We start from the raw sequence: 25,662 nt of genomic DNA, 5'->3' as shown, positions 1-25,662 counted from the left end.
CTCTATGGGGGTTGGGGCCCGCTGATCCGCCTGGGGTGTCCCCCACGGGGCATGGTGGGAGGGTTGTGTGTGGCGTGATTGTGTGGTGGTGAGCGATTGTGGGTGCGGCACGGGGGAGGGTGTGAGTGTGGGGTTATATGGGATGCAGGTTGAAGTAGATGGGGAGTGGGGGGAGGGGGCCGATAGCACCCTGGTTCCCGGGGTGTGCGGCTGGAACATCGGGGTGTGTGCTGGCCTACGCCGGGTGGCTGTCTGGGGGGGGCCTGGTCCTCCTAGGCATGTTGCGGGCCCTCTGCCTTTGGGGGGTGGGGCGGCCGCCTCTGGGCTCCTGGGGCCCTGGGCCCTTCGCTTGGGCTGCCCCGGGTGGGCGGTCCCTGGCACGGTCCTGGGGCCTGTGCCCCGGGACCGTGGGGGGCTCTTGCTGGGGCTCTCCTCTGCCGCCCTTCGGGTGGGGCTGGAGTCGTCTTTGTGGTGGGGTGGCTTGGGTTGGTGCTCCGGGTCTGCTGCTGAGGGCCCGGCCCAGGCCCTGGTCTGCCTCTGGCCTCCGTGGAGGCGAGGTCGCATTTGCATGATCTCACTCACCACTCTTCACCACTGATCCCTCCTTGTTTCTCATGCTCTGCATGCTGACACAGTCACTGAGTTGTCTAGTGGGTTTTTAATACTAAGCGATAATTATAAAAAAATTTTTTTGTATTTTTCCTGTGAGTTAGTATCTGGTCGCTGTTATGTCTTTTTCGTTTGGTTATTATTTAAAAACTCTTAATGACTGGCAGCCCTGTTTTTTTTTTTGTTTGTTTGTTTGTTTTTCTGTGTGTGTGTTTCTGCTTTTGTAAAAGTTGTAGGAAATGTTCTGGTGTGTTCATGTACAGGTGTAACAGTTTGTTGTCTGGTGATGGTGTGGATTGAAGGGTTGTTTCCTTTTGTCTGTGATCTTTTTGTCTCCTTTCTTCTTTCCCTTTTGCTCTTTTTGCTATTTTCTATCTTTTTCTGTCCCCTCTGGTCAGGTCCAGCAAGATTACATAGATTCCGTGATTCAAAGTAAATAAATAAATAAATTAATCACATTATCAAGAGGAGCCTTACCCATAGGCCTCCTCTTGGCAGAGCAAATTTGTTCAGCACGATACAGCAACCAGATTATCATTTTGCTGCTATGATGCTGGACAGGACAAGTTTTAAAATAAAAAAAAAAAAAAAAGAAAGAAAATGCCTTTGACACACTTTATTATTCATGTTTAAGCCATGTACAAAAAAAAGTGCACATTTTTGCTGCACAAATAGTATGAAAAAAAACTTCTAACTGTCTGACTGAACACATAGATCTTCGTCATCATGTGGCTCATCCTCTGTGATCAGCTGATCACCATCCTCTCCAGCATCAGGTGTTCTCTTCATGGTCTGTACATCTCCAGTGTCTGGATCCTGGTGGACTCCATCTCTGCTGCTTGCAGTGTCTCTTTCCTCAGCTGATGCGTCTTCTTCGTCTTGCAGATGTGCAGCGTTTGTGGGTGGAACTGATGTGTGTCCTAGAAGCAGGAATGGTGCACAGTCTTAAGCTGGTTGACCTGCAATCATATATTTGGTGTTATTAAAAAACTAGTTAAAATTGGTGCTTCCATTATATTTCACAATCTTAACCACTTAATCCAACCAGTTAACCATCCAATCAGATCTCAAAGAGCACTCTTGGTATTTACACGTGTGGCATGTCTAGTGGGGTGGGAGGAATTGAATGAATGCGACAACTCCATCGGATGTGCATTCAGCCCTCTAACCAAAAAAGGGGTTAAACATGCAACAGAACATGCATTACTTAAATCAAAACTAAAACGGGCAACCAAGGAAAACTCAAACAACGTTACATCCTGGGCAGCACCCACAATAATGATCAGTCTGTGCTTTACCCCTCACTGGGGCACAAGAGCATATTTGTCAGTCTCAGAAGTTAAGCTCCACCTGCCGATGCACCGAACGAGCCAATAGGAAATCACATGGAGACAAAACAGGAAGGTATCCACACACAGATAGCTTGGGTCGCGCTAGTCCCCTGACCTAAAAGAGAAACAGACCCTGTTATTACCTACATTAATGTTCTGCTCTGCCTGCAGAGCAAATGCCGTCTTACCCGTAGCTACAACCCCCTCTCGTAGGGAGGGAGAAAGAAGAAAAGTCTCTCGACACCTGAATAATTTTCTTCAGCAGAGTGACAGAACACCCAGTCCCTCAAAGTTTCCTCCAGATTTATCTCAGTTCTACATGTCTCACTTACATATTCTGACAACAGAAACAGAAACCGCCATGAAGCTCTTCAAAGATCATCCACCAACTCTGGCTGATCTATCATGACAAGACTTTATATTTCAGCTGGAGAGTCACTTTTCTCAGTCTCGGTTCAAACCATAGTTCTAGTCTTTTCTCCTTGTATAAATTCTCAGTTTTGTAATAAAGAAGTCTTTAACTCTACGTAACAATCTGATAATGTAACAGAGGAACATCTTGCTGCTTGATGAACAGCAAACATGTTGGCAGCAAATCTCAAAAGCTGAGAGGCTGCTGCAGGAAATCCTCCACCACTGTGATCAAAGTGATGCAGGTTGAGCAGCTGTGGTGGTGAGGTGGTGCTGAGATCTGTTGTTTAACATCATCATCAAATGGATAACTGGCTGGATCATTTGAAAGCTGAGTGTACATAAATTAATGTATGTATGCATGAAGGAGACACATAGAAGTCCTTGTTTCTCTTCCTCATCACAGCATTTTATTTCTAACATTTTAACCATTTTAGGAGTACTGCAGCAGGTCTGGATGAACTGCCCTGGCACCAAACTCGATTGTTAAGCAGTACGCCGCCGAAGTGAAACTACATGGAATGCAGCATTCAACACGGCCTGGACAGCCAGTGGACCGCAACAGTTTGCAGGGGAGATGATATTGACACTGGCACGCAACATGTCAGCAAATAAAGCTTACTCATTAACATTACTTACACAATAAAATCAACAAAAACAACAAAAACTCTCCTACTTGCCTTTATGAAAATGTCGAGCAAACATGCATGAAGGGAGATGGTGGTGACAGTGATGTCCTTCTCTCACCGCTGTGACCCAGGCCATAACCTGCTGTCCAAAGCCTTGTTTACAAGTGGGAAGCTGAAAAAAACGTTGTGGGCTAATTTTTAAAAGTTTTTTGTCGTCTTTTTGCAGTCTTTCACACAACACGAGACTCCCATTTTATCAAAGATTATAACGCAGGCAAAGACGATACACAGCTGCTAACAACAATGCAACCAACATGGCGACCGACTTGCAACCTTATGCTCCAGACTTTGGAACAGACAATAGACTTGCTACATTTCCCCCGCATTAATAGACTGTCCCAAACAGTGAATCACAGTTGCGTATACAACAGCTGACAGGTACGTAGCCCAAACATATTCAATAGTAAGAGCGCAACCAATCAGATGGAAACCTTAAGGTCCAAACATCTTAAGATGTTAACTTTGTACGTCTTAACACGTAAAAAATGTAAGTTTTAACACGAACGTCAAAATAGACGTTTTGGTCCATTCGGCCTTCCATACAAGTCCAAGGCCAGGAGGCGGGCTTATCGCACCAAACATCTGACTCCAGGTTGGCTTGCCTCTGTTGTTAGGCAGAGTTTCTTCTTATCAGTCACTGCTCTTTGATCTGGACCTGTGTGTGACTGGAGACTCACAGAGAGTTTGCACACCAAAAACTGCAGTTATTAAGAGTACCCACCCTTTTTGGAGTCCAGGGACTCCCTCGGTCTGCTTGGGGACTTCAATGCCAACGTGGGCAATGACAGCAAGACCTGGAGGGGTGCGATTGGGTGGAATGGCCCCCCTGATCTAAATCCAAGTGGTGCTTGTCATGGATTGTCCATAACGAACACCTTGTTCAGGTATAAGAGCGTCCACACGTGCACCAAGACAATGTAGGCCGCAGTTCAACTTTGTAGTCGTGTTGTCTGACTTACAGCTGCATGTCTTGGACACTCGGGTGAAGAGAGGGGCGGAGATGTTAACTGATGACCACCTGGTTGTGAGTTGGCTCAGATGGTGGGGGAGGATGCCAGTCAGGCCTGGCAGACCCAAGCGTGTTGTGAGGGTCTGCTGGAAACGTCTGGCAGAGTCCCCTGTCTGAAAGAGTTTCAACTCCCATCTCCGAGAGAGCTTCAACCATGTCCTGGGTGAAGCGTGGGACATTGAGTCCAAGTGGGCTGTGTTCGGTGCTTCTATTGTTGAGGCGGCCAGCCACAGCTGTGGCAGCAAGGTCTTTGGTACCTGTCGTGGCGGTGACTCTCGAACTCGTTGGTGGACACCAGCAGTGAGGGATGTTGTCAAGCCGAAGGAGGAGTCCTATCGGGCCTTTTTGGCCTGTGGGACTCCAGAGGCAGCTGATGAGTATCGACGGGCTAAGTGGAGCGCAGCTTCAGCAGTCACTAAGGCAAAAACTCACGCATGGGAGGAGTTTGGAGAGGCCATGGAGAATGACTTCCGGACGGCTTCAAGGAGATTCTGGTACACCATCCGGCGGCTCAGGAGGGGAAAGCAGTGCTTCGTCAACACTGTGTACAGTAGGGATGGGGGGCTGCTGACCTCAACTTGGGACGTTGTGTGGCAGTGGGGGGAATACTTTGAAGACCTTCTCAATCCCACCAACACGTCTTCCGACGTGGAAGCAGAGTCTGGGGACCCTGGTATTGGCTTTCCCATTTCTGGGGCTGGTTAAAAAGCTCCTCGGTGGCAGGGCTCTGGGGGTGGATGAGGTCCGCCCAGAGTTCCTTAAGGCTCTGGATGCCTGGACTGGCAGCCTGGGGTGGTGGTCCCCCTCTTCAAAAAGGGGGATCAGAGGGTGTGCTCCAACTACAGGGGGATCACTCTACTCAGTCGGCCTGGTAAGGTCTATTCAGGGGTGCTGGGGTCAGTCGGATTGTTGAACCTTGGACTGAGGAGGAGCAGGTTGGTTTTTGTCCTGGTCATGGAACAGTGGACCAGCTCTACACTCTCTTCAGGGTCTTGGAGGGGGCATCGGAGTTTGCTGAACCTGTCTACATGTGAGGCTGCCAATGTGCTTTGTGGATTTGGAGAAGGCGTTCAACCGGGGACTCTTGTGGGGGTACTCCGGGAGTATGGAGTGCCGGACCCCCTTGTATGAGCTGTCCAGTCCCTGTACAACCGGTGTCAGAGCTTGGTCCACGTCACCGGCAGTAAATCCGAGTCGTTTCCAGTGAGGTTTGGACTCCCCCAGGGCTGCCCTTTGTCATCAATTCTGTTCAAAAGACAAAAGACAGAATTAATAAGCGCAGTCAAGGTGTTGAGGGGATCAAGTTTGGTGACCTCAGGACTGGGTCTCTGCCCTTTGCAGATGATGTGGTTCTGTTGGCTTTATCGGGCCGTGATCTTCAGCTCTCACTGGAGTGATTCTCCCAAGTGTGAAGCGGCTGGGATGAGAATCAGCACCTCCAAATCAGAGACCATGGTCCTCAGCTAGAAAGGGGTGGAGTGCCTTCTCCAGGTTGGCAATGAGGTCCTGCCCCAAGTGGAGTTCACGTATCTCGGGGTCTTGTTCGTGAGTAAGGGAAGGATGGAGTGGGAGATCGACAGGCGGATCGGTGCGGCATCTGCAGTGATGCTGACTCTGCATCGGTTTGTTGTGCTGAAGAGGGAGCTGAGCAAAAAAGCAAGGCTCTCAATTTACCGGTCGATCTACGTTCCTACCCTCACCTATGGTCACGAGCTGTGGGTAGAACAAGATCGCGAATACAGGCGACTGAAATGAGTTTTCTCCGCAGGGTGGCCGGGCTCTCCTTTAGAGATAGGGTGAGAAGCTTGGTGATCCGGGAGGAGCTGAGTGGAGTCGCTGCTTCTCCGCATCGAGAGGAGCCAGATGAGGTGGCTCGGGCATCTGGTCAGGATGTCTCCTGGACGCCTCCCTGGTGAGGTGTTCCAGGCACGTCCCACCGGAAAGAGGCCCCGAGGAAGACCCAGGATACGCTGGATGGACTACATCTCTCGGCTAGCCTGGGAACGCCTCAGGATCTTTCTGGATGAGCTGGTGAATGTGGCCGGGGAGAGGGAAGTCTGGGTTTCCCTGCTTAGACAGCTGCCCCCGGGACCCGATTCTGCATAAGCGGCAGAAAATGGCTGGAAAATGAATGAATGGGATGCTGCTCCTAGAGCAGTAAATCTCAAACTTTTTTTAGCTTAGAACCCCATTTTGATGACCACAAACATTCAAAACACAATTTTACTTATTTTTATACCACATTTAGTCTATTTCATGTATGAAAATGTAGGTTAAAGTTGTGTAGTACCTGTCCCATGTAACTCGTAATTAAACAAATGTTATGATACTATGGGCAGGGCCCTGGGTTTTTTTCTCAGACTGACAGGTGCTTCTGTATGTTTAAAGTTTTTTGTGATACCTGCATGTTACCTGTTACAACTCAAAATTAGTCGGTGCCTCCGCTGGTTAATATATAACTTATAAATATGAAAAATTTAAACCAAACAAATTAGGACTAAAGACACGTTATTCGAATAGAAACAAATTTTAGTAATATAAACATACATAATACATACAAATAAAACATATAAGATTAAGGGCTTTTCAAAACACGTTGTGTTTATACCTTCTTATTTAAAGATAAAAATAGTATTAAATAAAATAGCACCATAAAATAATACCAGCCTTTTACGTTTTTCCAAATCAGCCCTCAAATTAACTCAAATAGTTGCAGGCCTGGAGCGAAGCTTGGGAACGTTGTGGTCTAAAACTGGATGACCCGTTTACTTGCAAACAAGCAAAAGAGAAATATAGCATGTGCAAACTGTTTTGGTTACTCACAACCTCTTATATCAGTCAGCGGAAACCTCAGGAGTTGAAATGGCATGATGAGGGATGAAAAGGGGGTTTGATGAGTTGATGTTGCAGACAGACGTTGGTAGCTGCAGACCTCCACGTGGCATACGCTGTCGGCCAGAACTCTGATTATCTATGCTCAACACCAACTAATCAATAACTGATCAATAACTGATTTTAACATTGAACATATGTTATATCCTCCTGACTACTAGAAAAAAAATTGTTTAATCAATATTTTTTTTAATTTCCCCGACTGTTTGAAGGGTAATGAGAAAACTTTGACAATGAAACTCGTTCTTCTTAACTGAAAAATACAGAACAAAATTCAGGAAATAGCAACAAATGTCCACTACAGAAGACAATTCTCAAACTTATGTTGTGGTAAAATGTTTTTATATTCATTTAGAAAATGGCTTAATGTGTTCTCAAGAGATATTATAAAGAAATATTACAATAATACTTCAGGACTACATTTGCACAAAAAGAAGTTATGCACTTACTTTTCCTCTTCTTATGAAATGTGATTGTGGTAATGAATGCCATTTTCCTTGAGGAAAAACAGGATGTTCCCAAGGCCCCACCCCTATAAATGTGGTACCATTCAAAGGCCCTGGATGTCCTTTTTAGAGAACAAAATGAGTGGGTTTAATAGCATGCAGGGGGATGGAGATATTCAGCTTTACAAATGTCCTCCACAGAGGACAAATTTGAACTACTGGTAGTCAGGAGGATATGAACTGAACATAAACTTTATAAACTAACAATGACTTAGGCCCAATCCCATTTCACCCCTTACCCCTACCCCTTGCCCCTTACCCCTTACAACGGAGCTAGAAGGTGTAGGGCTGAAAAATCAACCCCTACGAATTGGGACACCCCTTCAACAGTCACATATGTCATCAGTAGTCACTAAAGAACATTTTACACAGGAACTGGAAGAAACTAAATAAAATCAAAACAATAAATATATTAAAAAATTTTAAACATGGGGCTAAAACAGGAAAAACCAGCAAAACTGCCGGCTGTAGTTAAAAAAAACTAGGAAAAACTATATTGTGCATCGTTGCCGTCTGTGAAGCTGAAATATCTCCCTCATCACTGCGTGTCAGTCTGATCTATGAGCAGTGAGCGAACCGCTGCTGCAACGCGACACTGCGTCTTCTTGACATATACGCCGGGACACCGACCCAGAAGTAATGCGGCCCACTGGGAATCCTCTAGAACTTCTTAGTTAGCCGGCATTGCTCTTAAAGTGTATTCCAGCGTGAGAAATAAGAGGTTTAGCGTGAGAGCGTAAGAAGCCAGTCAAATGCATGAGTCTTACGGCCGATGCGTGACAGTAGCCCTGTAAACAAATGCAGCGTACCGGCTCGCACAGGTTAGTGGTTCACCACGATCTCGTGCTGCTACATGCTGCTGTCAAACATGACATGAGAGAGATCACTCTGCAAGAGCGTTCAGTCTAGATACTTCATAGTGAAACCTGTTGTCATACACAGTCTATGGTGAAGTAAGATGGGGGAGCCTAATAAAATCGCAGCGGCAAACTTGTTGCGCTCATTTTTTCATTACAGTGCAATTAATTGACTTATTGCTTATCGACAGGCATATGTGGGACGTAATGTACGAATTTTGCATGCAATTAAAATTAATCGTGTGCTGGTATACTCTCTTTTACTCTGAGGCTGTTTTTTTTTGTGCGAGTGTGTGTTGCCCTGCACCTCAAGAAAGCGTGATGTGCGTAGAAACACTTGCTTTCTCATATAGAACAGGAAATTTTTCATACCCCTCCGTTTCAAGTGGGCCTCTGAAAAATCTTCGTTTGAAGGGGTATATAGCCCTACCCCTTACCCCTACCCCTCTGTCCTAAAAGGAATTGGGACACCCCTACCCCTTCACGTGAACGCGCAAAATGGAGGGGAAGGGCTATGGGGTAGGGCCAAGGGGTGAAATGGGATTCACCCTTAAACACTTTTTAGACATTTTTTTAAACTATTTATTGTTTTAATATTTTAATCTTTTCCTCCAAAATACAAGGCAACTGTATCTGGGCTACACTTGTTTAGAATTAAGTGTGGCGTATTATTTTATTTTATCTAGATTATTTGTTTTAGTACATTTTAGTTTTTAGTTTGCATCCATGTGTAGCTGCCCAGGTGTTTTGTGTTCACTATAGTTTGCTAGCAACTCCTAGATTAGCTCACTTCTGTCTGCTTTAGTTAAACTTGCAATCCAACTAAAAACATAGCTGCCCAGCCAGCATTACGTACCTAAGTCAGCATAAATTCAACTTCACACACAATATCAACAAGTGGCTACTACTGCTACAATCTACGAAGCTAGTAAGTTAGCCAGCGGTTTGCGGTCGGTTTAAGGTTATTGTTGGAACATTACAGCCGGTGGTTTAATGTTACGTTATACACCACCAAACGTTTTGTTAACTTATCACGTTGTCTTTGTGGTGAATTGTGACATGTCTCATCAGGTTTGTTGTCATAAGGTTTTTAAACTCCACTTCAGTGAAGCGAAAATGGGTTCACATATCACGTCTTCTCTTTCTCTTGGGCCCCGTGCAAAGCATGGCCATTGATGTTTCACTTTTAAATTTTTGCCGTGAATCCACATCCTGTCTGTTCCTTGTGTTTGTGCGCCTGCACGCTGCAGGTTTGAAAGAGTGTGTGTGTGTGTGTGAGTGGCGGAAAAGCCGAGGAGACAGGATTTGACAAAATCATCTTCTTTTTTTTAGCTCAGTTTTTATTTATTGAACTACTTTTTTGTCTCATCTTTATTAGTCCACGAAAATGCATTCTGATTTAGTCCCAGTTATTGTTTATTAATGGGGATTTTAGTCTTGTCTAGTTTTTATCCGGTGAAAAATATGCATTGACGGAAATATTTTCGTTTAGTTTTCATTAACGAAATTAACACTATGAAGTATTGATCATCATTCTTAGTATTGATATCGACTTTAAAATTTTAGTATCGTGACAACCCTACCACCACCCAGCTGGTCTGGGGCTCCTGCTGCATGGGAACTGCTTAGGGATGTGTAAGTGAGTTAACATTGCTAGGTGGCTCCGCACCGGCTACAGGGGACTAGCTAGCTACTGGGTTAGCTTCCACTGTGCGAAGCCAAGCTAAATCCAGACCTCCAGGGGTTAATGATTTTGATTTCCATTGATCATTCTTTTTTTTTACTGTTCTCAACACATTCTACTGTTTAATAAATAACGATTTTTGACTGGAATATTTCATTCAAGATCTAAGATGTGTCGTTCAAGTATTCTTAGTTTTCAGTAGTGTATAGACCTACACGTATATGACTGAGTCCCACTGTATGTCTGACAATAAGGTTCCCCATAATTACCTTTGTAATCTAAGCCCTGTATTTAATTGTACTGAGTGATCCGTTATTAACAGTCGACTAGTATTTTGGTCAATGTTTATACTGCGGCTGCTATCATTACTTCCATGATCAGACTGTTTCAGCCTGTCGGTGTGATTTCAAGATGATTTACGTTTATGTGGTCAATATAACAGTTTTAGTCAACAAGTGTTGACTACCATGCCAGCTCATTGTCACATGGGCGTCAGAAAAACACATCTTAACTCCATTTACCAATATTTCCTTTTACTGCCAGAATACTGAGTAGAACTTTGGTCAACCATGCCCAAAATCACTGTTCGATCCACTGGGCCACCATTACCTGGTAAATCTGGTATAGGGGGGATACACTCGATCAGGACCATTTTCTGTCTTTCTATGAATTGGTGGCAAACTTGCCAGTTTTTGGTGGCGTTTTAATTTTTCATGCAGATCAATCAGCAGGATTTGATCTGCTGAGGAGGAGAAGGTTTCTCTTATTCTGCTTCTAGCGTCCCTCGTTTAAACAACTTTTCCCTTCATCCACTCATTTGGACTTGTTAGACATCCCAGGTGTGTGCACAGAGTTTATGCAGGTCTGTCTTGAGTCAGTCTGGATGAAATCAGGCTGAGCTGTGTTCCTAGAACGACATGATGCTTCAGTAGAAGATGGTGCTGGTTTGACTTTTTCAGGCATCTCTCGAGCGACTTTCCTGAAACACCCCCATGAACAGGAAACAGAAACCTGACAAAGACATACTGTAAACAACTCATTTATTTGTACAGCTTGGCTTCCACCATCAGCGTGTGAATGAATAACAGATTCACAATGTAAAGCACTTTGGGTGCCTTGATAAAGCACTAAATAAATCTAAACCATTAGTATTATTATTATTACTCTGTTATGACTAACAAAGTACATAGTTATATACAGTATTATTTAATTCAAACTCAAATATGTTGCGACAATCACCTCACAGTTGCTACAGAACAGCTGCAGAACAGTTTCTCTTCAGAGGGAGGTCGTCTTTCTATGACTAAACTTCATAACTTTACTAAACATTTACAAGAAGTGGCTGCAAATCCCCCTACCGTTTGCCAAAACTTTACAAATATGCACAATATCATTTTGTTTTACTTCACAGGTCTTCTTAGTGATACCTTTGTTAATAAAGTTTTAATCCAGCAGTACACATTAGTTTTTCCACAACATTTGGTATAATTTTTTTAATAGTCTGAATGAATACAAGCTGCACCATCCTCCTGGCACATTTAAGGTTTCTCTCCAGTGTGAATACGTTGGTGCCTTTTTAAAGCACCAGATTCAGTAAAAGCTGCTCCACACTGGTCACACCTGTAAGGTTTCTCTCCAGTGTGAATACGTTGGTGACTTTTTAAAGCACCAGATACAGTGAAAGCTGCTCCACACTGATCACACCTGTAAGGTTTCTCTCCAGTGTGAATACGTTGGTGCCTTTTTAAAGCACCAGATATAGTGAAAGCTGCTCCACACTGATCACACTTGTAAGGTTTCTCTCCAGTGTGAATACGTTGGTGACTTTTTAAATGACCTGACTGACTGAAAGCTGCTCCACACTGATCACACCTGTAAGGTTTCTCTCCAGTGTGAATACGTTGGTGACTTTTTAAATCACCTGACTGACTGAAAGCTGCTCCACACTGATCACAGGTGTACGGTTTCTCTCCAGTGTGAATACGTTGGTGATTTTTTAAAGCACCAGCTAAAGTGAAAGCTGCTCCACACTGATCACACCTGTAAGGTTTCTCTCCAGTGTGAATACGTTGGTGATTTTTTAAAGCACCAGATACAGTGAAAGCTGCTCCACACTGATCACACTTGTAAGGTTTCTCTCCAGTGTGAATACGTTGGTGATTTTTTAAAGCACCAGATGCAGTGAAAGCTGCTCCACACTGATCACACCTGTAAGGTTTCTCTCCAGTGTGAATACGTTGGTGATTTTTTAAAGCACTAGATACAGTGAAAGCTGCTCCACACTGATCACACCTGTAAGGTTTCTCTCCAGTGTGAATACGTTGGTGATTTTTTAAAGCACCAGATATAGTGAAAGCTGCTCCACACTGATCACAGCTGTAAGGTTTCTCTCCAGTGTGAATACGTTGGTGCCTTTTTAAATCACCTGACTGACTGAAAGCTGCTCCACACTGGTCACATCTGTAAGGTTTCTCTCCAGTGTGAATACGTTGGTGACTTTTTAAATGACCTGACTGACTGAAAGCTGCTCCACACTGATTACATCTGTAAGGTTTCTCTCCAGTGTGAAAACGCTGGTGACTTTTTAAATCACTTGACTGACTGAAAGCTGCTCCACACTGATCACAGGTGTACGGTTTCTCTCCAACGTGAATCTTCTGACATCTCTTTGGTCGTGATGCACCAGTGAAAACTTTCTTACAGCCTCGACCACCTCGATGTTTAGGTTTTCTTTGGCCTCCATGTTTCTGTAACGAGCAGGAAGAAAACATTTACATTTCACCCAAACTAAGTATTATGGACAAGTATTATTCAACCTCAAGCATCTGGTAGGTACCACAAACTGATTCTTATTTACAGCTGGATGACTGCAGACACAGTAGCAGGAGGTCATGTAATTCCTTGATCTGTTAGTGTTTGTAGTCTGTGCTAACAACCCAGAAGCTGCTTTAGTCTAAGAGAGGTGTCAGTCTAAAACTGAAGATGTTGTCTGGACCAGTCAGGTCACTGTACTGTAAAATGATTTGAATGAATGAAGTCACAAGAATCTTAAAAACACTGATAAGTAGAGAAATGTGGAGTATTTATTTTTTAGATTTCATATCAAACTTCCTTGTTTTCAAACTCAAATACTGTACTGTTCTCTCTCCAAACTCTGTCCTCAGACTCAGAAAGTCTCTAAAAACAGATTTAATGTGAAGCAGTCTCAAATATGATGCTGACCATACAGATGCTTGGACGTGTGTGTGTCTGTAGTTGAAAGAATGTCCAGATTATAATCCTACCAAAAAAATCTAGTTAAAGACATAATAGAGTTTGATGATTTTCACAGTTGTTATGCTTTAATTAATTTCACCACTTTCTAGTGTGTAAAAATAACATGAACACTTCTTATGTGTATTTTTTTATCCATTTATTTCTTCTGATGCCAAAATCATAAAATGATCCATCCATCCATTTTCTTCCGCTTATCCGGAGTCGGGTCGCGGGGGCAGCTGCCTAAGCAGGGAAACCCAGACTTCCCTCTCCCCGGCCACATTCACCAGCTCATCCAAAGGGATCCCGAGGCGTTCCCAGGCCAGCCAAGAGATGTAGTCCGTCCAGCGTGTCCTGGGTCTTCCCCGGGGCCTCTTTCCGGTGGGATGTGCCCGGAACACCTCACCAGGGAGGCATCCTAACCAGATGCCCGAGCCACCTCATCTGGCTCCTCTCGATGTGGAGGAGCAGTGACTCTACTCTGAGCTCCTCCCGGATCACCGAGTTTCTCACCCTATCTCTAAGGGAGAGCCCGTCCACCCTGCGGAGAAAACTCATTTTGGCCGCTTGTACTCGCGATCTTGTTCTTTCGGTCAATACCCACAGCTCATGACCATAGGTGAGGGTAGGAACGTAGATCGACCGGTAAATCGAGAGCTTTGCCTTTTGGCTCAGCTCTCTCTTTACCACGACAGACCAATGCAGAGCCCGCATCACTGCGGACGCCACACCGATCCGCCTGTCGATCTCCCGCTCCATCCTTCCCTCACTCGTGAACAAGACCCCGAGATATGTAAACTCCTCCACTTGGGGCAGGACCCCATCGCAGACCCGGAGAGAGCACTCCACCCTTTTCCGGCTGAGGACCATGGTCTCGGACTTGGAGGTGCTGATTCTCATCCCAGCCGCTTCACACTCGGCTGCGAATCGCTCCAGTGAGAGCTGAAGATCACGTCCCGATGAAGCCAACAGAACCACGTCATCCACAAAGAGCAGAGACCCAATTCTGAGGCCACACCTCGGCTGCGCCTAGAAATTCTATCCATAAAAGTTATGAACAGAATCGTGACAAAGGACAGCCTTGGCGGAGTCCAACCCGCACTGGAAACGATTCTGATTTACTGCCGGCAATGCGGACCAAGCTCTGACACCGGTTGTACAGGGACCGGACAGCTCTTACAAGAGAGTCCGGCACTCCATACTCCCGGAGTACCCCCCACAGGAGTCCCCGGGGAACACGGTCAAATGCCTTCTCCAAATCCACAAAACACATGTAGATTGGTTGGGCAAACTCCCATGCCCCCTCGAGGACCCCAAAGAGGGTGTAGAGCCGGTCCACTGTTCCACGACCGGGACGAAAACCACACTGCTCCTCCTCAATTCGAGGTTCGACTATCTGACGGACCCTCCTCTGCAGCACCCCTGACCTTACCGGGGAGGCTGAGGAGTGTGATCCCCCTGTAGTTGGAGCACACCCTCCGGTCCCCCTTTTTGAAGAGGGGGACCACCACCCCAGTCTGCCAGTCCAGGGGGACTGCCCCCGATGTCCACGCGATGCCGCAGAGGCGTGTCAACCAAGACAGCCCTACGGAATCCAGAGCCTTAAGGAACTCTGGGCGGACCTCATCCACCCCCGGGGCCTTGCCACCAAGGAGATTTTTAACCACCTCAGCGACCTCAGCCCCAGAGATAAGCGAGCCAGCACCAGCTACCCCAGACTCTGCTTCCTCATCAGAAGACGTGTTGGTGGGATTGAGGAGGTCTTCGAAGTATTCGCTCCACCGCCTCACAACGTCTCGAGTCGAGGTCAGCAGCCCCCCATCCCCACTGTACACAGTGTTGACGGAGCACTGCTTTCCCCTCCGGAGCCGCCGGATGGTGGACCAGAATCTCCTCGAAGCCGTCCGGAAGTCATTCTCCATGGCCTCTCCAAACTCCTCCCACGCCCGAGCTTTTGCCTTAGCGACCGCCGAAGCCGCGCTCCGCTTAGCCCGCCGATACCCATCAGCTGCCTCTGGAGTCCCACAGGCCAAAAAGGCCCGATAGGACTCCTTCTTCAGCTTGACGGCATCCCTTACTGTCGGTGTCCACCAACGAGTTCGGGGGTTACCGCCACGACAGGCACCGACGACCCTACGGCCACAGCTGCGGCTGGCCGCCTCGACAATAGAGGCACGGAACACAGCCCATTCAGACTCAATGTCCCCCGCCTCACCCGGGACTTGGTTGAAGCTCTGCCGGAGATGGGAGTTGAAACTCCTTCTGACAGGGGACTCTGCCAGACGTTCCCAGCAGACCCTCACAACACGCTTGGGCCTGCCAGGCCTGACCGGCATCCTCCCCCACCATCTGAGCCAACTCATCACCATGTGTGTATATATATATATATATATATATACTTGGACATTTCAAACCCATGCTAGTCCACACAAAACAGCTTGCCAGTGCAGACGAAGAACAGCTGTTAGCAGGAAATTCTGCTAATGTTAAATCAATACACGTGTTGCATAAAATACAAAATACAAAAAACACAAGATCAGGAAAAAGGAAGCTCAAAACTGAAGCACATTAGTGTACAGTATGTGGCAATGACCCCTTTTGTTGTGCATTGCTACTCTGAGTCACAGCTGTGTGTATTAGAAGATTTAGAAAAAAATGTTTTCTTTATTTGGATGCTACTGGCAGTGTAGTTGAAAAGCCTTACCCAACCAGCCAGTCAGTCCTTTACTATGCGTTGTGCATGTCAATCGACAACAAAAACTGTGATACCTGTTGCAGAAATGCTAACAGCAGATTGGTCTACTCCAACTATCTTGTAGTGGTTAACATGCCTGCGCTGTGACTACTAAGGTTTTTCAAAAACTACTCAGACCTCAAAAGGCTGAAACTGATTTCAGTTGGGCCACGATGCACGCTGTGGTTCAGGCATTTAACACAATGACCATTCAGGAGTACCTCAAGCTTTGTTTCAAAGATGTCAAAATAACAGTTCAGTGCAGATCACAACTTCACACCTTTCTGCTGCTCACATGCTGAAACTGGTGAGCATGAAGGTGTGAAAAGTCCAGTTCAAAAAGAACACCAAACAGCTTTTTCTGTACTGTTTTGCACTCCTCCTGAATGCAACAAAACTTCAAGAGATCTTGTCAATTAAAAGGTCTGTGGTCATTGTGTTCAGTTCAAGAACCCAGACAAAGATGTATGTGGAACATTTGTGTGTTTTGCAAGAAGCCATCCAGAGAAAAAAGACCGACCAAATAAATATTCTAAATCCCGATGGTGCTGAAACCCCTGTTGAATTTGACAGCACTCAAAAAGCCCTCACAAAATCCTCACGCTTTTTTCCACTGATTGAAGGAGTTGCCAGACAAGCTCAGGAGGAATCACATAAAGAAGATGATAAAGAGGGAGAGGGGCAGACAAACCAGCATTATTGAGAGTCACTCATTGACCTAATTTTACACTTTGCTGGTACAGGTCCTCTTTGGAGTGGGCTTATGCCGTCTGATTTCAGTAAAACTCCAGACAGTAATGCTGTTGTAGAAAATTGGTTCCGCACGACAAAATGTGTCATCCTGTCGTCAAAGTTACACCGAAGAGCAGGCGATTTCATTCAAGTCCTACATGAATTTGTTGTTGGAAGATTGAAGGGTATGGCAGTGACTCATCAGGCAGGTCTCCAGAGTACACCAGCTGAACAGTCAAAAAGTGAGGGACCAGAAACAACTGCTGTTTCACAAGAGGAGACATGGAGGACGCGACGGAGAAAGAGGACATCCAAGTACTTCAGCTCCCCTGTGCAGCATTAGCATTCAAACAGCCAGCAGCTAACAAAAGAGCTGCTAGGCAAAAGAAAAAAACCTGTGACAGTGGCTGATACCACTGACAAAAACACAACCACCTCAAGTCCAGGGCCACAAGAAAAAGCAGGAAGCTGTCCACGTTGGGGAGGAAATGGCATGACAGAACAGGGAGCGATAGCCATGACAAATACTTGTACAGTTGACAACCTTCTTTACTTGCTGCATTTGGTAATAAAGAGAAGACCAGCAGTCAACAATGATTTAAAAAGCAAAGCAAGTCTTGACCCATGGATAGCTAGCCTTCTTTGTGTTCATGAGCATGAAATTCATGAAGTTCATGAAATTCAACAAAAATGTCTCAATGAAGCTTGTCCAGTGGCAAAAAGGACAAACACCTCCATTGATGTGGTGTAAGTTCACTTTTTTTATTTTTTGCATGTATTGTATTTATCAGTCAGTGTTGTCATCTGTTTATTATGTGTTTATTTAGCAAATATTATTTTTTTTATATTACAAGATTAGTTCTATTTTCCTTTCATTAATTTCTAGGTGTGAGGATTTTGGTAGCCTGCAGACTGTCCTTGATAAGTGGGCCAGTGAGTCTTTAAGAGTACTACCATGTAAAACGTGAGTATGCATTTTTTTCATTTCTTATTGATATTTTCAAAGCTTGCAAGGTAAATTATTTGCCTCGTTGACTTTAATCTCTGCGATATTTTTAGGGATGCACGATATATCGGCATTAATATCGGTATCGGCCGATGTTAGGCATTTTTTTACATATCTGTATCGGTCCGATGAGCAAAACTGGCCCGATATTACCAGCCGATATTTATTTTGGTCTAATTGCTGTTTGTGTACGTGTGTCGGGAGGAGGAGGGGCATTTGGCCTTGCCACCATGTTGGACATGTAACAGCGATGCAGTACTACTTGTGGGGAAGCTAGAGACGATGTCAGCTGTGTGGTCATTTTTCACGGTGTCAAATGATGATAGTCGAAAAGCAGTTTGCAATATATGCAAAGTTGAAGTGATGCGAGGAGGATGCCGTGTCAAATCATTCAATACTACAAATTTAATATGTCATCTGAAAAACCACCATCCCGAAGCTCACAAACATTTGGCGAAGCTAACGCCTGTAAGGTTAGCTACCAGGCAAAAACCAAAGCAGCAGCCACAGTTGGGAGCCCAATACAGCAAGCACTCGACCAAACCAAGAAATTTGCCAAGGACAGCGCAAAAGCCAGGTCAATCACGAACAAGATCATGGAAATGATTGCTCTCGACGACCAGCCATTTTCGTTAGTGGAGGACCGAGGATTTCAGCGGTTGATTGAACACACTGAACCCCGCTACATCCTTCCCAGCCGGCGCTATTTTTCAGATGTTTGCCTTCCTGCTCTGCATGAAATGGTGGCCACACATATGAGCAAGTTGTTGGACAATGTGACTGACATTAGTTTCACTACGGATATATGGAGTTCGGACATCAGTCAGATGAGTATGTTAAGCCTAACGGCTCAGTGGATTGATGACAACTTTGAAATGAAGAGAGCTGTTTTGCATGCACAAGAGTTTTCAGGATCGCATACGGGAGCTGCCATTGCTAGTGCATTTGACTGCATGTTTGCACAGTGGAAAATTAAGAAAGACAATGTGCATGTTGTGCTTCGTGACAATGCACGGAATATGCAGAAGGCCATGGACGAGTGTGGTGTTAAAAGCCTGGGCTGCATGGCTCATACTCTGCAGCTTGCAGTGCATGATGGAGTTTTAAGCCAGCGAAGCATTTCTGACTGTGTGGCTATTGGAAGAAAAACAGTCGGACATTTTCGCCACTTCCAACTTGCCACCTCTCGGCTGAGAGACATACAGCAAGAGTTAGGCATGAAAACCAAGGTGCTACAACAAGATGTAGCAACCAGATGGAATAGTACATTTTATATGACGAAAAGTCTGCTGGATCAGAAGCGTGCACTTGGTGTGTATAGAGCCGATCACGAGCTCCCTGCCTGTTTAAGCGCACACCAGTGGAGCCTCGTTGAAAACATGACTGTGCTTCTCACTCCATTTGAACAGTAAACGATGGAAATAAGTTCACAGTTGGCTACTGCCGCGGATGTGATTCCTTCTGTTGTGGCTCTAAAACATTTGTTGAGCAAGGCAGCTGACAGCGACAGTGGAGTCCGCACAGCAAAGACCACTCTACTGGAAGCTGTAAACGAGAGATTTGGAAGCGCTTTCTCCGAGCCGCTTTACTACTTGGCAACTATCCTTGACCCGAGGTACAAAGATCGTTATTTTGACACAGTCACAAAGCAAGCTGCAGTTACTACGCTCCTGAAGGAAGTGGACAAAATGATGCACAGCGACACCGTTCACAGAAGAACCGCAAGAGAAGAAGATAAGAGCAAGCTGTGAGGGTGGACAGTCTCTACTTGACATGCATGATGACATTCTGGAGGAAAACTTGATCATTCAACAGGATGCGGGCCTGACAAACCACACAAGCATGCAGGTATAGTATTATCAGCCCCTGTTTTTTATTTAATAAGCAAAGCATGTTAAGATCCTTTTGTGAAATGTTTTAAATTTTTTATTAATGTGATGTAAATTCTATAGTTAGTAAAATAACAGAATTATTTAAATGGAAAAAAACATACTAATCTTTTAGTAATGCTTCACTGCCCTCTTAAGGCACTGGTCATCTGCTCAGATCTAAGTTGAACAAAGCTCTTAAGAGGTGAAGGATGATGTCCAATGTCCAGATTGCTGGTTAATTTATCAGACAAACTAGTTATACACTTGTCTACTTTCCTGTAGGTGCATGGCTATCTGAGTGAGCCTCCCACCCCCAGAAATGAGAACCCACTGCAGTATTGGAAAAGCAACATGTCTCGGTTTCCTGCCCTGGCCAAGGCAGCACGCAAGTACCTTTCAGCTCCATCCACAAGTGTGGACAGCGAGCGTCTCTTCTCTGCTGCATCACATATTGTTGATGAAAAGAGAAACAGGATCCAGTGTGAGAAAGCAGAAATGCTTCTGTTTGTTAAAAAAAAACCTGCCTTTACTGATGAAGTAGTCCTAGACTAAAACATACAGTTTCAAGTTTCAGTATTTTGGAAAAATTTACTTTGAGTACATTGTGGCTGCTTGGGAAATGTACAAAGACAACTATGTCTTTGGAGTTAATGTTATGTCACAGTTCTTATATTTTGATTCAGCAATTTTATAGATGGGACTTGGAATTGACTTGCACTAATTTGCACTTACAAAGTTTTTAGTGTTGCTTTAGTGTTGGGACATTTACTTGAATGTCTACTAATTACAGTGCAGGTTGGAAAATGCACTGACAGGACAGATTTGAGTTTAAATGGGAGTAGACTTTAGTTTAAAACATGTTCTCCAATTAAATAAATGCTTCGTTGTAATGAATACAGACAAGTTTGAAAAGTTAACTTTGTCAGGATATTGTTTTATTTATGATCCTTATTGTTATTTATGATCCAAAATTTCTCCCAAGAGTTTGTGAATTGACTGAGTTAAACTGCACTTGAATTTATTTCCAGCTTACACACTTGTTACAAGTTGTAAAAGTTGCTTAAAAGTAACACTGTTTGCTACTTGTGTTTTGGTAGCACTGTAACTTTATTTGGAAATAAAATGGATAAAAAAAAAACAGTTTGCATCATTTTTACTTTGTACAGATTTGATCATCTTAAAACTAAAAAAAATATATATAATATATATATTTGTAATATATATTTGTAATATATAAAAATATATATATATATATATATATATATATATATATATATATATATATATATATATATATATATATATATATATATATATATATATATATATATCTCGACATCGGTAAATATCGGTTATCGGCCATAACACCAATATTAATATCGGATATCGTATCGGCCAAAATTTTCATATCGGTGCATCCCTAGATATTTTACCTATGAAAATATCCTTATATGTTAATGTGAAATACTGAAACAACAACTGATGTTAATGCCTTCAAATAATTGAAAAATACAAAATTTGCATTTAAAAGGTAATGTGGACAAGTCCTTCATATAAATGACTCATTCCTTTATTCTCTTGTTTTAATCCCTGGCCTTATGTGCTCAGGATTTAGCGGTTACAGTGCAAACTGTTTATGGTCGGACGTTTGTTCCTACATTCAACAGAGGTCCACATCCCTGCACTGAAAGTCAGACCATTGTACAGCGAGCCTTTGTGCATGGCCTACCGTGTCTTTTATTGGTCTCGGTGTTGCACACAGGGAGCCTAAAGCAAAACAATATCCTGCAGCCTTGCCAAATCTGGTGACAGTACTTTGTGGAAAGTAAGTTTACCAAATATGTTTAATACACATTAAATTATTGCATGATAATCTTATTTTCAATAAAATTGTGATTTATCATGATTCAAAAGGTCAAAGTGAGGCATCTTAACTTGTAGAGTTTCTCTGCTCCTCCAAGCAGCTTCATTGTAAAGAATAGAAGACGGTACTGTGTTACATGTGGAGGAAAGATCATGTCTAAGTCCACCACCTCTGTTAAGGGAAGGTATTTTTTTAAAGAAAACTCGACAAGTCCAGATGCTTTGCTTCAACCTTCTGACTGAGAATGACCTGGATGACTGAGAATCTGCATCGGCATGATTTATTATGATACAAACAACAAACAAACAAAAAAACTGCTCATTTCCCAAAATATATTTTGTCCCTTGTAGGTATGAGCCAGCTGCTGTGACGTATCGCCTGAGTACTTTAAATCACTTTGTGGCGTTCCACAAACTGGGTACAGACCAAAAATGGCATTTCTATGATGGCCTACAAGAATGCCAGCACCGCAGGAGTGGAGACACAATAATCACTGAGAAAAATATCCTCAAAAAGTTGCGTCCAACGTCCCATGTTGGGCACACAGTTATGGTCAGGGTAAGCATCAACACTTAATCTCCAGTCTAAAATTCTGAAATTTAGGTTGTTGCAGATGGAGAATATATCAGCAAGTGTGTTTGCATAATAATAATATCAATATTCTCATATATTGCTCTATACAAATAATTTTACTGATGTTTTGTTGTAGGACAAGGCAGCAGAGGCTGCTGCTGAACGTTCAGAAAAAAATGAAGCGCTTGTCAAGTTCATGGTGGAACAAAAGGGTGCAGAAGATACACTGCAGGTACGCCTTTTTCTTTTTGTTCATCACATAACGCTTAATCATTATGTCATCACTATGACCACGCCACCTCCAGCAAGCAAACAGTACGGTTAAGTTTGAGTACATTTATTTTTCAGGCCGTCGTGTCTGGTGAGAAGCAGCAACTTTGAATTTACACAGAAGTGGGTTCCAGTATTGTTTGATGACCAACAGCTGGACAGGATAGTTAAGTACCTGACAGGCTTCCTTCATAACTGTGAAAAAATCTCAGATGAAGTCTCCACCATGCTGTCCTATGACAAGATTAAATACATCCTTGTTGTGATGTTGCCAGAGGTTAGTCAATAGGTGTCTTTTTAAATGTAGAGGTATGAGCATAATAACACTGACAATAATATGGATGCAGAATCGGGATATGATACCTGTAACAAAGGTGACAGTAAAGGCCTTGGAAGAAATAAGGAACATGACAACAAAAGACGCAGTGGCAGAGGTTGATCATGGACCACTGGATGACAGGTTAGTGAAACATTTAAATGTCCTTTAAAAAATAGCCCAAAATCTCTGTGAAAAAATATGATTTCTTTTTCTAGTGAAATGGAGGCCATGGAGATGGAAATAAGGAATGACATGGAGAGGCGTGGGCTTGTGTAAAAGTCCGTCTGTTTTGCTTGTTAGTGCTTTGCTTGTTAGTTTTTTGTATACTTCTCTCTCCTATGTTTTTAAATGTTTTCATTCTCCTGTAAAGTGTACTTGGGTTTTTTGAAAGGGGTTTTTAAATAAAATGTATTATATATATATATATATATATATATATATATACACACACACATATATATTTCATGTTATATGTTTATTAGCAGGCAGGCAGGCAGGCGGGCAGGCGGGCGGGCGGGCGGGCAGGCGGGCAGGCGGGCAGGCGGGCAGGCAGGCAGGCAGATAGATAAAACTGTTTTCAACTCCATACATTCTAACGTATTTATTTAGTGTAAATGTTAGCAGTATACCCCGATAGTTTACAGTTAACGTGAATCAGTTTCTTAAAACATCACTTGATAATACACATTTAAATTCGTGCTTTTATTTTGTGAACCGGAAATAATTTCCTTGCAGCAGTACGCTTGCATTTACCGTAAACTGACGGTAGGTGCGCACTGAAAATGTAGGAGCGGCTGGCTTGACCGCAGTGAATCGGAAGCTAAGTTCAGCCTCGCTGAATGATTCATGTTCCTTCGTCCAGGAGAAACATTTCCTATCAGGAGTAACTACCATGACTCAGGAATACTGCTGATGGAGACATTGTCCAGCAGCATTTAAAGCGGGAACTGCTCCATAATGACGTCAACAACTCTCGGACGCTCGGAATTACGAGACAACGTGAACGCAGCATACGCCACGTTTTGTGTAAAAGTAACGTGATATATTATCTCCGTTCCTCTGTACTGCAGACGTAGCTCCTACGTTGGGTTCTGTCTGAGAGGAAACGCGGATACTTTGCGGTTTTAACGAGGAAAACATGAAAACACAAACTTTTACTACTTTTCTTTTTCACCTCTGATAGAAAACCAGAACAAGCGGATGAGACACGGAGCCTCGAGACTCGTCCTCGTGTCTTTAGTGTCCTCAACACTGACCTGCCGACCGGTGGTATCAGAGGATGATCCCGCTTTGTTCCTCCTCGTGGGGTTCTGGTCCTGGTTCTGCTCCTCCATTCTGGTTCTTGTCTGAAGACTCCAGCAGCTCTCCGCTCCGTCTGTAGCCGCCAAAATAAAAGCTTCAAACTGGACTTCGTGGCGCATGCGCAACTGTTACGCCACTATGCTGCATTCATGTACACACGAAACATGAGCATTCAACTCAAAATCCCATCAAATTCGAGGGAAACCCGAAGATATAAAAATCTAAAACATAGTAACATCATTAAATAAAAACAAGAGACACAGAATAGACGTAGTATAGTTATTTATAATATTAACAATGATTAAAAAGAGGATGTGTTTATCATGTGTGATTCCAACCAGTAGCTCTGAAATCCCATGTTCCAGTTGCTCCATGAATGCAGCAGAATGGACGGCGCTGATCCCGTTCTCTACTTTGGCTCGTTTGTTCTCCAGCTGCCGCTGATCGCGGAGCTTCTGATGTTGGGAGAACTTTGCCTTCAGTGTTATCTATTAAAATTCTTTCTGGCAGAAAGTTATAAAGTTTTTAAGAAGTCACGACTCTCTTTGTCTTCATCATCATCTTCATCAGAGGAGCAGCTGAAGAGCTGCTGCAGTTTCAAATCTGCATTTTTCTCCACACGTTTAGTTTCTTCATTAACCAGAATGATTCAGGAACTCCTCACTGTGATACCAAAAGGTCTCATCAGACACTAATGACTGTATTGATTATTGATTAGTTTTAGTTGATTTTAATAAAGTGAGTTGAACGTCTGCAGTGGCGGCCATCTTGCCACAGTCAGCTGTCTCACTGATCACATTGTTTTAATGGTGCATGCACTTTATAAACAACCATAACTTGTTTAATGCATAATTAAGAATAATTATAACCAAAGATTCTAGATTCAGAGCTACAACCATGGACTTTCATATGTAAATAAACACATGTAAAATAAACACATGCAATGAACACACACACACACACACACACACACACACACACACACACACACACACACAAGGTTCATGTTAAATCGATTTTTAGGCTACTAAAACTCAGCGTACAGAAGAAGGACATGATTATATATATATATTAATAAAAGAATATTAATATAAAATGAATGTAATTATTACATGTTTAGTTTAAAAATAACCATTCAAATAATTTTATTATTTAATTATATTTATTTTATATGAACACATTATACATTATTATCTTTATTGTCTTTAATGTCTGTAACATCTTGGACATAAAAGTGACATTTATTTGCGCTTATTATCTTGTTGAAATCCCCAACCTGCACAGAGAACTAGACTAATGTGGAGATTTGAACCTGGAGGACAGAGATAAAAACATAAATATGTGTGAGTGTAACCTCCAAGTTACACTGATGAACAATTAAATTACCAACTTAAAATTTAAATACACAAATACACAGGGCGTAGCAGCATGAGAGAGAATTTAACACAAACACAAACTACACCTCAGTAATCAAAGTACAAGCTCTTGTAAAACAAAATAAACAATAAAAACACGGTTTAGCTAATAACCTTTTGAAAAGGACGTTTTTGTTGAGCTTCTGGCGCATGTTGTTTCTCTGTAAGCTAAGTGTGCTCATTTTAGCAACGTGGTGCAGCCTTAGCTTAAAAACCACCAACACAACTATATTTATAAGATAAGATCCTTTATTGATCCCACGGTGGGGAAATTTCACTGTTACAGCAGCTCAAACACAAAGTAAAGGAAACATTAAACACTAGACTAAATAA

At 43.4% G+C, this 25,662-nt stretch overlaps 1 protein-coding gene across 1 annotated transcript; it reads right to left on the bottom strand.

Moving 5' to 3' along the window:
- Window positions 1–11,011: 11,011 nt before the first annotated feature.
- On the bottom strand, window positions 11,012–24,004 carry LOC121635296 (zinc finger protein 239-like). Its single transcript, XM_041978431.1, has 3 exons — window positions 23,869–24,004; window positions 11,814–12,735; window positions 11,012–11,561 (listed from the first exon to the last, which is right to left on the bottom strand). Exons 1-3 carry the CDS (start codon window positions 23,944–23,946, stop codon window positions 11,527–11,529), a joined length of 1,035 nt encoding a protein of 344 aa, XP_041834365.1. The 5' UTR covers window positions 23,947–24,004; the 3' UTR covers window positions 11,012–11,526.
- Between the last annotated feature and the right edge of the window lie 1,658 nt (window positions 24,005–25,662).

Source organism: Melanotaenia boesemani, chromosome 24 (assembly GCF_017639745.1).
Source record: "Melanotaenia boesemani isolate fMelBoe1 chromosome 24, fMelBoe1.pri, whole genome shotgun sequence".
NCBI classification, from domain to species: domain Eukaryota; kingdom Metazoa; phylum Chordata; class Actinopteri; order Atheriniformes; family Melanotaeniidae; genus Melanotaenia; species Melanotaenia boesemani.
Note: the sequence above shows the minus strand (reverse complement) of the source record. Positions and strands in the feature narration are given on the sequence as shown.

Excerpts from the sequence above, each read along its gene's own strand:
- LOC121635296 (XM_041978431.1), bottom strand. The coding sequence starts at position 23,946 with ATGGAGGAGCAGAACCAGGACCAGAACCCCACGAGGAGGAACAAAGCG. Across the intron at positions 12,736-23,868 it reads CTGATACCACCGGTCGGCAG|AAACATGGAGGCCAAAGAAA; the intron begins GTCAGTGTTGAG and ends TGCTCGTTACAG. Across the intron at positions 11,562-11,813 it reads TCAGTCAGGTCATTTAAAAA|GGCACCAACGTATTCACACT; the intron begins GTCACCAACGTA and ends GTGCTTTAAAAA.